General features: G+C 41.5%; 1 protein-coding gene across 1 annotated transcript; it reads left to right on the top strand.

The window, feature by feature from the left end:
• Positions 1 to 11673: 11673 nt before the first annotated feature.
• On the top strand, positions 11674 to 13369 carry LOC121396028 (cilia- and flagella-associated protein 251-like). The gene is made up of 3 exons (XM_041570622.1): positions 11674 to 11756; positions 12237 to 12600; positions 13139 to 13369. The coding sequence occupies exons 1-3, from the start codon at positions 11674 to 11676 to the stop codon at positions 13187 to 13189; spliced, it is 498 nt and encodes a 165-aa protein (XP_041426556.1). The 3' UTR covers positions 13190 to 13369.
• Positions 13370 to 13902: the final 533 nt, after the last annotated feature.

A 13902-nucleotide genomic window follows, 5' to 3' on the forward strand; every position in this document is an offset into this window, starting at 1 on the left:
CTCACTCCCTTTGAAAAAATTTTAAGCAGCCCGTATCCCTATAGGGGTCTGAACTCTCATTTATATGCACTGATGAACACTTTGTCAGAGGACCCATTTCAGAAACATTCATATATGAAATATTGGGAAACAATTCCGGGTCAAGAATGGTCCATGCAACAATGGTATACGGTTTGGGAAAACGCACGCAAAATGGTTACATGCATCCAGCAGAAGGAAAATATTTACAAAGTTATGATGAGATGGTACCTGACCCCAGATAGATTAGTCAAAATATTCCCACGGACGAGTCCTACTTGCTGGAGGGGATGCACAGACCGGTACACTGAACCATATATTATGGACTTGCCCCAAAATAGCAGGCTTCTGGGACGAGATCTCCAAACTGATCTGTAAAGTTCTGAACATCACAGTGGAGATTGAAATGCCTCACTTGTTATTAGCCCTTCCAATCACAAAGCTTACAAAGCCCGCCCAAAGAATAGTTAACCAAATCACTACTGCTGCTCGTATCGCATTAACCTCTAAATGGAAATCTTCAACGATTCCAACCATAAAGGAGGTTTGTCTCCAGGGTTGAAAATAACAAAAGGTTTGAAGATATGACAGCCAGAATCAGAAACACTGCACAACAATACATAAAAACATGGCAAATCTGGGAAGAATACTCCGCAAGTGTACAAAATACAGGGGCCATAGTAAATAATGCACACAACAATCCTCTTCCCCTCATGCCGTGCACATACCATGAGCAACGGGGAACCAATTAGAACCCTACCCTCTTAACCACTGCTTGTACTAATAGTGATACCATTTATAGAGACTATCGATATAGTCGATGATGAATACCTTTGCTGGAAAGATAACTGAACTGTTATCACTGTATGATTTTCTCTGTTATGTTTTTTTTATCTACTTATTGATCCTATGTTTTCTCACTTTTCTGTATATTCATGCCGAAAACTAATAAAATATAAGTTATAAAAAGAAAAAAAAAAAAAAGTATTAACTCACCAGGAAATAGAGGAGGTCCAGGTGCACCACCCTGAACCTTCAGCTAGGGGAGCAGATGAAAACGGCATTATAATGGAGCAGGCACTCATGAAACAATCTTCGACAGATGTGTAAAAAGAATGTAGTTTATTCAGAACTCAAAGGTACATTCTTTTTACATGTCTGTCTTAAAGATTGTTCCATGAGTGCCTGCTCCATCATTATACAGTTTTACAAGCTGACAATCTTAGCTCTCATGTGAAACATCCCTCCCCTACTACCCTGGCAGCTTTACACCAGGCTGAGAAAACATATCCTTATTACTTGCATAATAAAACTAAAAAGAAACTACTCGTGTGTGTGGTCTGCACGGGGCGCTGAGCAGATGTGTGTTCTGGAGCTCCGTGACAACTATCCTGAATACCCCGGTGGCAACTGCCTAGAAGCTCAAATCCTATAAGTATGGCATACCCGACACCACTTCACACTATGGGTGGCAACAAGACCCAGAGAGCAAACCCAGATGCAGCCGCCAGGCTGGAACACTATGCCCGGACTGCTCCACAATATAGCGGTGCATTCCCTTTCGTGGGAAGAAGAGAACACCACGCCAGCAACAATGCTTCAGCAATGGCAGCATAGGTATTCCCCTGTACTAAGCACAATTCAGTAGGAACAGTCCCTGTTTGCTATTTTGCTGATAGCCTGTACAGAGTGATCCAATAAAACTATGGCAGCATAGGATTTCCCTTGTACTAAGCACAATTCAGCAGGAACAGTCCCTAAGTTTGCTCATAGCCTATACAAAGAGATCCCATAAAACTACGGCAGCATAGGAATTCCCCTGTACTAAGCACAATTCAGCAGGAACAATCCACTACGTTTGCTAGTTTGCTCATAGAATCTACAGAGAGATCTAAACCTATGGCAGCATAAATATTCCTCCTTACTAAGCACAATTCAGGAGGAACAGGCCCTAAGATTGCTCATAGCCTGTACAGAGAGATTCCATGAATCTATGGCTGCATAGGTGTTCCCCCACTGTATTAAATGGATACTGTCATGTGAAAACATGTTTTTTTCAAACACATCAGTTAATAGTGCTGCTCCAGCAGACTTCTGCTCTGAAATTCATTCCTCAAAAGAGCAAACAGATTTTTTTATATTTAGTTTTTAAATTTGACATAGGGCTAGACATATTGTCAGTTTCACAGGTGCCCACAGTCATGTGACTTGTGCTAGCATTTTAGGATGGAACTGCTTTCTGGCAGGCTGTTATTTCTCCTAAATGTAACTGAATTTGTCTCAGTGGGACTTGGCTTTTATTATTGAGTGTTGTTCTTAGATCTACCAGGGAGCCGTTATCTTGGGTTAGGGAGCTGCTATCTGATTACCTTCCTACTGTTCTTTTGTTAGGTTGCTGGTGCTTGCAGTACAGCAGTAAAGAGTGACTGAAGTTTATCAGAGCGCAAGTCATATGACTGGGGGCACTTGGGAAATTTACAATATGTCTAGCCCCATGTCAGATTTCAAAATTAAATATAAAAGAAAAATCCGTTTGCTCTTTTGAAAAACGGATTTCAGTGCAAAATTCTGTTGGCACAACACTATTAACTGATGTGTTTTGAAACAAACATGTTTTCCCATGACCGTATCCCCTAAGCACAATTCAGCAGGAACAGACCACTAAGTTTGCTCATAGTCTGTACACGGAGATCCCTTAAAATTATGACAGCATATGTATTCCATTGTACTAAGCACAATCCAGCAGGAACAGTCCCCTAAGATTGCTCATAGAGTAGAGATAGATCCCATAAAACTATGGCAGAATAGGAATTCCCTATACTAAGCCCAATTCAGCAGAAACAGTCCCTAAGTTTCCTCATAGTCTGTACATCGAGATCCCATAAAACTATAGCAGCATATGTATTCCCCTGTACTAAGTACAGTTTAGCTGGAACAGTCCGTAAGTTTGCTCAAAGCCTGTACAGAGAGATCCCTGTATAACTCAACCTGCAGCCTTGTGCCTTTATATGGTGACAGAACCCCGGCCCAGTGCCCAAGGCCCACCCCAGATTCCGGCAAGCCCACACCACAGTAAAAAGCCCACATAGACATCAGTGCTAAAAACTAACCCACACACACAATTTATAAAAAGCCATTGGTGGTCACAACAAAAACATTGTTGGTCAGGACCCCCCTACAAGTTAAAAAAAATCATTGGTGGCCAGGACCCTCCCCCTATAAATTAAAAAATACAAAAACCTTTGCACCAAGATTCCCAAAAAACTTTCTAAAAAAACATTGGTGACCATGGCCCCCTCTTAAAAGTTAAGAAACATTGGTGGTCAGGGGCCCCATAGAATATTTTTAAAAAAAACATTGGTGGCCAGGGGCCTATATAGCATTAACATAATACCATACCTCCCAACATTTTGGAAATAAAAAGGGGGACAAAAAGTTGGTGCAAATATTTTTTGACCACGCCCATTTTTGTGGCCACACTCCCTAATTACCATGTTCATTTTACAAAATTTAAACATATTTCTGTGTTTTTTTCAGTTATTACAGCTTTGCTAATGAATGTGAATTTCCCTTTAAGCTGTGAGTCCCAAGGGACCTGTTATCTTATATTGTTACAAATACTTATTTGCGTATCTCAAAATTGTTACAAAAGTATCTTATCTGCTGCTCTGGCTGGTCTTTTCGTGACGTCAGGTCTTTTCGCAGCTTTGAAGACCCTCCACATGGTCTGTCATTTCAGGAACTGCAAAATCAACACATTTACAGCATTAATTTGTGGGGCAACGATACAAAAATGTACATTCACCCCAAAAAACATTTTCAGAAAGTAGACATTCCCCTGAATCCAAATTGGGTGGGCATGTCTTTCTACTCTGAAGCACCAAGCTGCGAGCCTTTCCTAAATTTGGTGATTTTGGAGATAGTTATGAAAATCACCTCATAACTTCTACCTTGCAGCATTTTACCTGCCACATACTATTAGGTAACAAGATAAAACACCCTAAATACGAAAGCCTGGGTCCCCTGAAAAGTTTGACACCCAAAATACATAGATTTAATGAAGTATATAACATGTAAAGACCCCAAATCTACCTTGTGCATACTTTTGATGTCTTACACTCATTTATAAACATTGGCAGTTTTATGTGGGATAAAAGTTACAAACAATTAGGGTGATCCCTGAAAACCATATGATTTTGTAAACTACACATTATGATGAATCCAAAATGGGGGATTATGTATTTCTACTCCAAACTATAAAACTGCAAAGCACTGCTAAAATAAACATAACTAACAACAAAGCAAGGATACAACTGCAATAAAATCACAAAAATCAAATACAATTAGGCAAATCGATAAAATAACAAAATAACTGCTCTGACGGCGTGGTTAGTGGTCAGAATACTCAATGCAAAAGTCACATTATGAAAGCAACAGTTTTAGGGGGGGAAAAAAGCAAAAATGATAAAAACGAAGAACTAAAACAAAGTGACCGGCGTTCCCTGTAGAATTCAGCCTGCAACTTTGTGCATTTATATTGTGACAAAACCTCAGTGACTTACTGTGGAGGTACAATATCTCTTATGATACATGAGTGGAACTCAGAGATCCCTGTATATCTCAGCCTGCTACCCTGTGTCTTTAGAAGATCAAAGAACCCCACACTAACGTCTAATATTCTAATCATTTAAAGTCGGGGGTATGTTATCTACTATAATACACCAGTCATACTCATGTATACACAGCCTGAAGCCATTTCCTTTATATGGCCACAAATCCTATTAGAGACATTGGATATAGTTATCGGTTAAAGAAGGGGTTACATTGTCTCTTATAATACAGGAGTGGAGTGGTACTCAGAGTACACCGTATAAACCAGACTATAGCCTTGTGCCTTCATAAAGTCAAGAAAACCCTCCGTAACTTTAAAAAGTCACAAACTAGGGGTACAGTATCCGTTATAATACATTAGTTCTATTCCCCTGTATAACACAGCGTGCAGCCTTCTGCCTTTATATGGTCTCATAATGCCTCAATGCCTTCTAACATCCTTAAAATTTACAGTAGGGGGTACAGTATCCTTAATAGTACATGAGTGATAGTCACCTGACTAACTCAGCATGCAGCCTATTTACCTTTATGATTCCCAAACCCCTCAGTCCTTATATTTTACAGTAGAGGGTATATTATCCCTTATAATACATGAGTGGTTCTCAGAGTCCCCTGACTAACTCATTCTGCAGCCTTGTGCCTTGAAATGGTAACAGAACCCCTAAGAGATTTCTAAAATCCTTATAATTTCAGCAGCTTCCTGCAGCTTTGTACCTTTATATGGTCACAGAACCCCTGAGTGACATCTAATATTCTTATATAAAGTAGGGGGTACATTATCCCTAATAATACATGAGTGACTCAGAGTTTCCTGTACAGCTCAGTCTGTAGCCCTGTGCCTTTATATCAGTGATCCCCAACCAGTGGCTCGTGAGCAAAATGTGGCTCACCAATCCCTTGGATGTTGCTCCAATGCAGGTACGAATTTTTGAAATCTTAGCTTGGAAGCAAGTTTAAGTTGCATAAAAACTAGGTGTACTGCCAAATAGAAGCTTCTGTGGGCTGACAGTGCACATAAAGGCTACCAAATAGCCACCCACAGCCCTTATTTTGCACCCCTGGAACAATTTTTATGTTTTTGTTGCTCGCTGATCCTTCTACATTTGAATGTGGCTCGTGGGTAAAAAAAAGGTTGAGGACTCCCTCTTTATATGGTCACAGAACCCCTCAGTGAGTTTTAATATCACTACAATTTACAGCAGGGATAGTACAGGTATGGGACCTGTTATCCAGAATGCTCGGGTTTACTAGAAACTCATTTAAACATGAAATAAACCCAATAGGCTGGTTTTGCTTCCAATAAGGATTAATTATATCTTAGTTGGGATCAAGTACAAGCTACTGTTTTATTATTAGAGAGAAAAAGGAAATCATTTTTTAAAATTTGGATTATTTGGATAAAATGGAGTCTATGGGAGACAGCCATTCCGTAATTTGGAGCTTTCTGGATATCGGGTTTCCGGATAAGGGATCCTATACCTGTATATATAACATGAGAAATATTCAGAAAAACTTGTATAACTCAGCCTGCAGCCTTGTGCCTTTATATAGTCCAATAACCCCTCAGGGACATCCAATATCCTTATCATTTACAGTAGGGGGTACATTCTCTCTCATAATACATGAGTGATCCTCTGAGTTCCCTGTATCACTCAGCCTGCAGTTTAAGGGGCAAATTCACTAAGCACCGAACGCTAGCGTGAATTCGCCAGCGTTGGGCATTTTCATTACTTCGCAGATTTACTAACGGACGCTGGCGTAACTTCGCTAGTGTTACTTCGCACCCTTACGCCTGGCAAATTTGCGCCAATGGACGTAACTACGCAAATTCACACGCATTGTTCTGAACGCTACCTTTTACGCTAGACTTCCTTCGCCACCTCAGACCAGGCGAAGCGCAATAGAGTAGGTAGGGATTGCTTCAAAAAAAGTTAAAAAAACGCTGGCGTTTTTTCTTTATTATGGATGGGTGATAGGCTGAAAAAGATTGAAATTTTTTTGGGGCTCCCCTCCTTCCCCCCTACATTTCCTAACTCATGGCAATTTAACTATACAGTGGGCACATGTGTAGGGCAAAATAAAAATTTTATTTGCTGTTTTGAAGGTTTCCCAGGCTTGTGTAGTTCTGCTACATATACCTCCATTGTAACTTCAATTTGGCGCCGTATGCCAATTAACCATCGCTAGCGTAACTTCGCTTTGCTTGGCGAATGAACGCTAGCGCAACTTCGCAATCTTACGCTACCCCTGATCGCAACTTCGGATTTTAATGAATTTGCGGAGCGCTGGCGAAAATACGCCTGGCGAAGTGCAGCGAAGCGTAGCAAAGCGGACGCCAGCGCAACTATGATTCTTAATGAATGTCCATATAAGAGTTTTACTTTAGTCCCTTTGTAAATTGTATAATGAAGCAATTGAATGCTTAATGAATAAAAAAAACAATCCCTGTTTTGTTTAAAGGGTAAGGCATTTAGTAGCTTAAGGCACATAATGTTTCAATGTCCTTAATATATTGATAATGGGATAAGTGCAGAGGATTTCTTCTATGTGTCTATGTGAATTTTGTGGTCACCTCATTGCACTACCCCCCCCGCTTAATGTTTTTAAAAATTAGTGGTGAGTACAATTTTCCCTTGTTTGTCTATGGGAAACAGCCTTCCGGTCATTCAGAGGTTTCTGGATATCAGGTTTCCAGATAACAGATCCCATACCTGTACCACAATTAAGAAAGTGCTCTGATAAAGACAAATGTATGAAAATTATCCTCCTCCTCAGGATGCTCTACCATCTCTACAAGCCAAGGACCCCCCCGGTTCTACCAGACTGAGCAACAGCAGCAGCACTGATTGGAACCATGGCTGATGAATGAATGGACCCAACAGATATGGCAGCGCAGTAATTGCACTGACTCAATAGGCCACACATACAAAGCAATGCTCTGTGTACTTAATAGTCTGTGTATGTGCTGCACATCTAATTACAAATTAATGCCATATAAACCTCACTCATCAACAGGGGACACTTCCCCTTTAAGAGCAGGGGACAGAGGTGACTTCCACCTGGGAGTGTGACAGTTGGTTCAGTCCGTTGGTTGGCCCTGTGGTGAGAGGTAAGAGTACTTTCCCTCTGGGAGATTTTTTGCCAAAAAACCTTTATTTTAGTGGAAAAAGAAGAGGGATTTTGGGCAATGTCCCCCACAGACTAGCAGGTGGTGTGCCTCTCCCTGATTTTAGTGAATTTGGATATTTTTCCCCTAAAATGTGCTTGGGAGATGCCTTTAATCTTAGTGCTGGTTGGGAGACACAGACTTTTTGTGCATTTGGCATTATGCAGGGCTGCCAGCAAATATTCACATTATCTACAGAAAAACTTTTGGGGACCCTGTAGCACACCATAAGGAACTAGGGGTGGGAAGCAGAGGCACGTGCCATGGGGACAGTTGGGGGTGATGAGTGGGGGACATACAGCAGGTCCCATAGAAGAGAGGAGACTTTACACCTAGGGTTTGACAGTTGGTTTAGTCCGTTGGTTGGTTAAGTGTATATTCCCTCTGAGAAATATTTTGCCAAATAACCTTTACTATAGTAAAAACAAGAGGGGAAAAGGTTGGGTGACGCCCCCAAGCAGATGTTGCTCCTCTCCCTGATTTTAGTGAATTTGGAGATTTTTCCCCTAAAATGTGCTTGGGAGAAGCCTTTAATGTTAGTGCTGGTTGGGAGACACAGACTTTGGCAGTTATTTAGGGCTCTCTGCTAATTGACTGTGTGAGGAAACTTCCAGCATTCTAGAGACCGAGGCTCAGTACCTGCTGGAACTGATACAAAGCTCAAACTTTAGGGGAAATACATTTCTGCTTTCCTCTGTATTAAATAGGAAATATTAAGCGCTAAATTCCTTAACTTGCCTTTATATTCTCTTTTCTATACAGATTGCTACAGTGCCTTTCCTGCATTTTTGGACCGCGACTTCGGTGATTCACACCTGCCCATTAACACCTGGGAGTTTTTTTTGGCTTCTCCATTGTTCATATAATTACATCTTTATCTGAACAGTGTAGGAGAGAGCCAGGGGTTCCTTAGGGAGACCCCCCTTGGGGTGCCCCGGCCTTGTGCCGTCCCCTATTTTTTTTCCCCACCGGAGAATCTTCTTTAAGAGGTAATCTTGCAAATTCAACTGATTCAGCACATGATTTCTTCTTCAGCGAGTCTGTCGTAAATTCACTTGGGGGGTCGGCTTTGTGCATATGAGCCCATACGGCTACTGTATATTGTATTTATAAGAAGCCAATTCATCAACAGCATTAATAATGGGCTGTAATCATTGACTGGAACAATGTTTCATACAAATGGGAGAATATAGATAAGGAAATAATTAAATGGGTGGTTCACCTTTAATGTATATTTTAGTATATAACAGGATGGCTACTTCTAAGCAACTTTTCCACTGGTCTTCATTAAATGTTTGGACTCTTTCCAGCTTTCAAATGGGGGTCACTGACCCCATCAAAAAACAAATTGTCTGTAAGGCTACACATTTATTGTTATTGCTACTTTTCTTCAAATCAGCACATGGTTGCTAGAGTCATTTGGACCCTAGCAACCAGATGGCTTTAATTGCAAACTGGAGAGCTGCTGAAGAAAAAGCTCAATAACTCAAAACCCACAAATAATAAAAAAGGCAAACCAAGTGCAAATTGTCTTAGAATATCATTCTCTGCATCGTACTAAGAGTTCAATTAAAGGGGACCAACTCTTGACTTCATTTTGGCTGATTATGTCTATTTGTCCCTGTAGGTTTCAACGATGGACAAGGTGCAGAGAAATCCATCTCTTCTGGTAATGCCTCAGTGTAAAACAATCCTCTCTCATCTGAACTGGTGTTTCCCTTTCACATACACACATATATATATATATATATATATATATATATATATATATATATATATATATATATATATATATTATTGCATTAACAATCCACAGCTGCCTGGGTGCTGGTCAACACATTAGTATACAGTGAACAAACAAGCCACACTCCAAGGTCTTCATTTTGAAAAATAAAGGTGAAGTTTTATTTCAACGTTTCGGCTCCTTAAGTGGGGCCGTCTTCAGGAGACTCTACTGAAGACGGCCCCAGTTAAGGAGCCAAAACGTTGAAATAAAACTTCACCTTTATTTTTCAAAATGAAGACCTTGGAGTGTGGCTTGTTTGTTCACTATATATATATATATATATATATATATATATATATATATCTCTATCTCTATCTCTCTCTCTATCTATATCTCTATCTATATCTAGTCAACTACAAGAGTCCTCTGCACTCAACCCATTATCAATATATTTAAGACAGAGACATTTTGTGCATACTGCTACTAAAAAATGCCTTACCCTTTAAACAACACAGGGATTGTTTGTCCATACATTGCAATATATTTAAGCTGGCCAACTACGTCAAAGTCATCTCATATCTGGCCAGTCCTACGCTTAATTTTCATCTGATTCATTAAGAATTCTATTGCTTCACTATACATTTTACAAAGGGACTAGGTTTTACCTGCAACTTACTAGCTGCTTTCAAAGTAAACCTCCATACTTGGCTGCCCTTTTATTAGACACCAGTGGGATCACCTGACTATAGCTGGGAAGGGTGGGAGCTACAACATGGAGCTGGTCACTGCTCCTGTATAACTATAACAAACAAGGGAAAGTTGTGCTCACCACTATTTTTTAAAAGCACAACTTTCCCTTGTTTGTTATAGTTATACAGGAGCAGTGACCAGCTCCATGTTGTAGCTCCCACCCTTCCCAGCTACAATTTGCCTCTGTGCAGGTAGAACTGACATCCAGGGAATCCAATCACTACGTTTATTAAATTTTCAGAATAAAATGCCCTTATTCCTGGCATGTTTGCCCCATAAAAACCCAAACCTCTTTCTGTCTCTATTCTCCTCAGAGCCAGAGCCACTTATTATTCTGTCCCTAATGCTTTTTCTTTTCACTTACAGACGCTGTACTCCGTCCTGAAGGACTTCAGGGGGGAACATACGGACTTTGAGGCCCTCGCCTCTTATTACGGTAAAATCCTATATAATTTATCAGTTCCTAAGGTTGTGCCATTTGTTTTATCATATGTGAATTCCTTTCCCCATATAGCTCCGTATTTAACAGAAATGTGTTTTTCCCGCAGAACATCACTACCGGGTCGAATACAGCGAGAACATCGTCCTGTAAGTAAACCATAAATGGACTTGTTACATGTTGGGAATCATTTGCTATTGCCCCAGGGGTAACTGCAAGGGCAATAAGGCTGGAAAATGTTTAATTAACATTCAGTGATATCTTTCTTTTTCAGAAAGCACTTCCTTCTTACGTGCGAAGTGGACCCGAGGATGAGAGCCAAGGAGAACATTATCCTGTACTGGAAAATGCTCAACTCACTGGTATGTAATGCAGAATTGATGTTTAGGTAAATAGGGAACAAATAATATTAGATTGCCAGCTCTTATCTCACACTGCTTCTTTCTTTATGTTTCAGGAAGTGATCAAGAGGGAATATGCCGCCCTCAGGAAGTCTGCCAAGCTGCCTCCTGTAAGTGTCACTAGTATTATTATGGGAGAGGTTATTATTCACTGTGTGTCTCTATAATAATTGGTACAAAGAAGCGCTTAACATTGACTCTCTTCTTCCACAGGATCATCCAACTCGAGTCCAAAACCGGAGGCAGCAACTTGAGTATCTGCGGCTGGAGAATGTAAGTTCACCTGGGATCACTGTCCCTGATGCTTTTCTTGGGTGTTTTAACAACTAGATACTGAACTTTGATTGGTCCATTGCAATCAGGACAACTGCACACGGGGTGATTTGGGGTTTTTTCTCCCTATGATGAGAAAAGGCTGAACAATATCACATCATCAGCTGCCGGCAGGGAATCCCACACCCTCACTGCCCTCAGCATATAAAGGTACTATTAGCAGCACATCTACAGGCATAATCCTAACTGTCTCCTTTCTTTCCCCTTTGCTCCTATCCTTGTGCCTCCCATGTGCTCACAGACCATCAACCAACACCTTAACCAGCTGCACAACGAGTTTGTGAGAGAGCAGAAGCTACAGGAAGCTGCTGGGTATGTATTTTGCAATTAACACTTTCAATTACACTTACTGGCACATAACGTTCAAAAAATAGATGTTTTCTCGTACCTCTGGGTGCTTTGGCCATACTAATAGTAAATAGCACAGAAACTTGTTGAACTTTTTTAGGTCCCTACAACCATAGCATGTATTTCAGCATGTATCACTGGGTGAAGTCTAGCATGGAACTTACTCAGCTCAGTAACTGCCCAATGTGTTACAGTAGGGACAGGTGTGTAGCAGGCATAATGTTATTTCTTAGGTACAAGGCTATCTGGCTATTTTAATCCTCCAGTGATCAGAATTGTAGTTGCAATACTTTGGAAACAAATTACAATAATGACCCTTTTTTTTTTTTTTACATTTTCTTCCCTTCAAACCTAGTAAGAAACAAAGTCCTGCAGCTGAAGAAGAGGAGGAGGATGATGATGGAACCCCTGCAGCAGCAGCAGAAGCCGCTCCTGGAGAAGAAGAAGAGGAAGCTCCAATAAAGAAAAAGAAGAGGAAAGCGCTCCCGCTGAAGATAAGCAACTTCCTGAAGAGGAGGAGAAAGAAGAGGGAGCGGAAGTAGGAGGTTCTGCAGAAGAACATCAAGCACCTGCAGTGGAGGAGAAGAAGACGGAGACGCAGTCTCCTGCAGGGGAAGAAGAACAGGTAGGACCTCCTGAAGAAAACGAAGAGAAAACTCCTGTAGCGGAGGAGAAAGAAGAGGGAGCGGATGGAGAAGAAGAAGCTCCTGAGGTGGAAGAGATCATCAAAGATCCTCCGGTGGTGGAGAGGCCAACCCTGCGAAAACAGCTTAGGAAGGCCATCATGAAGAGGCTCCGGAGAGTATGGGTAATGTATCAATTTACTGACAATTACCCATTATCTAGAGATGCCTCATGTTGTCCAGTGCAGCTCCACTTTACTTCCTGAGCATTTTCAATCAGAACAATAAAAGGAAATCATACACCGTCTGTTGAGCCCGCAGGCGGATTACTTTGAGGGCACCCCATAGACCGATGTTTGGCTGCCTTTAGGTTGTAAGAGGTTGCTGACAGAGATCGAAGTCTGCAGATAAAGTGTTGATTCTATAGCAGGCCAATAACAGGGGAGGTAGGTAATGCTTATAGGGCTGCTGGACATCTGGCTTAGATATCCACCTTTGGAAATGGGTTGCTACTGGGTAATAGACTGGCACCAGGTGATCAAAGCATATAAAAGAATAAATGGCGCAGGCTCAGACTGAGATTCATAATAGGCCAAGGCATTCCATGTGTAGAGAGACCAAAACAGTCCCCACAGGCCCAATGAATAGTACCTTTAATATCATAAATACACAAGTATTTGTCTTTATTCTTATGTCAACACTTTCTAAATCTTTTCTTTTCAGCATTCCACCCAAAGACTCAACTGCTGCTGCCGACCCAACACCATGGCCTAAATCCTTCCGGTTTACCTCTCCCAAGGGCGTATGTCTGTGTGTCTGTCTGTGTGTTTGTGGGTTATGTACAGAAGGGAGTGTGGGAGTTGTATACAAGAGTGGGTGAGGGGTTATGTACAGGAGGGAGAGTGAGGGGTTATGTACAGGAGTGGGGTGAGGGATTATGTACAGGAGGGAGAGTGAGGGGTTATGTACAGGAGTGGGGTGAGGGATTATGTACAGGAGGGAGAGTGAGGGGTTATGTACAGGAGGGAGAGTGAGTGGTTATGTACAGGAGTGGGGTGAGGGATTATGTACAGGAGGGAGAGTGAGGAGTTATGTACAGGAGTGGGGTGAGGGATTATGTACAGGAGGGAGAGTGAGGGGTTATGTACAGGAGGAAGGGTGGGAGTTATATACAGGAGGGAGTGTGGGAGTTATGTACAGGAGTGGGGTGAGGGGTTATGTACAGGAGGGGTTATGTACAGGAGGAAGGGTCGGAGTTATGTACAGGAGGGAGGGTAGGGGTAATGATGGGGGGATATCTACAGTAGGGATGGTTATGTATAGGAGAGAGAGGTTGAAGGGGGTGTGTATAGGTAAGGGTGTGTATAGGAGGGGGTGTTTAGCATGATCCAGGGTGTAAAACCGACTGCCGTTTCTAGGAGTCAGGAAGGCATTTTTACCTTCAGTGCAGATTGGTCCTCATAGTACTCTAGGGTTTTTCTCCTTCC

Source organism: Xenopus laevis, chromosome 7S (genome assembly GCF_017654675.1).
Source record: "Xenopus laevis strain J_2021 chromosome 7S, Xenopus_laevis_v10.1, whole genome shotgun sequence".
Lineage (NCBI taxonomy): Eukaryota > Metazoa > Chordata > Amphibia > Anura > Pipidae > Xenopus > Xenopus laevis.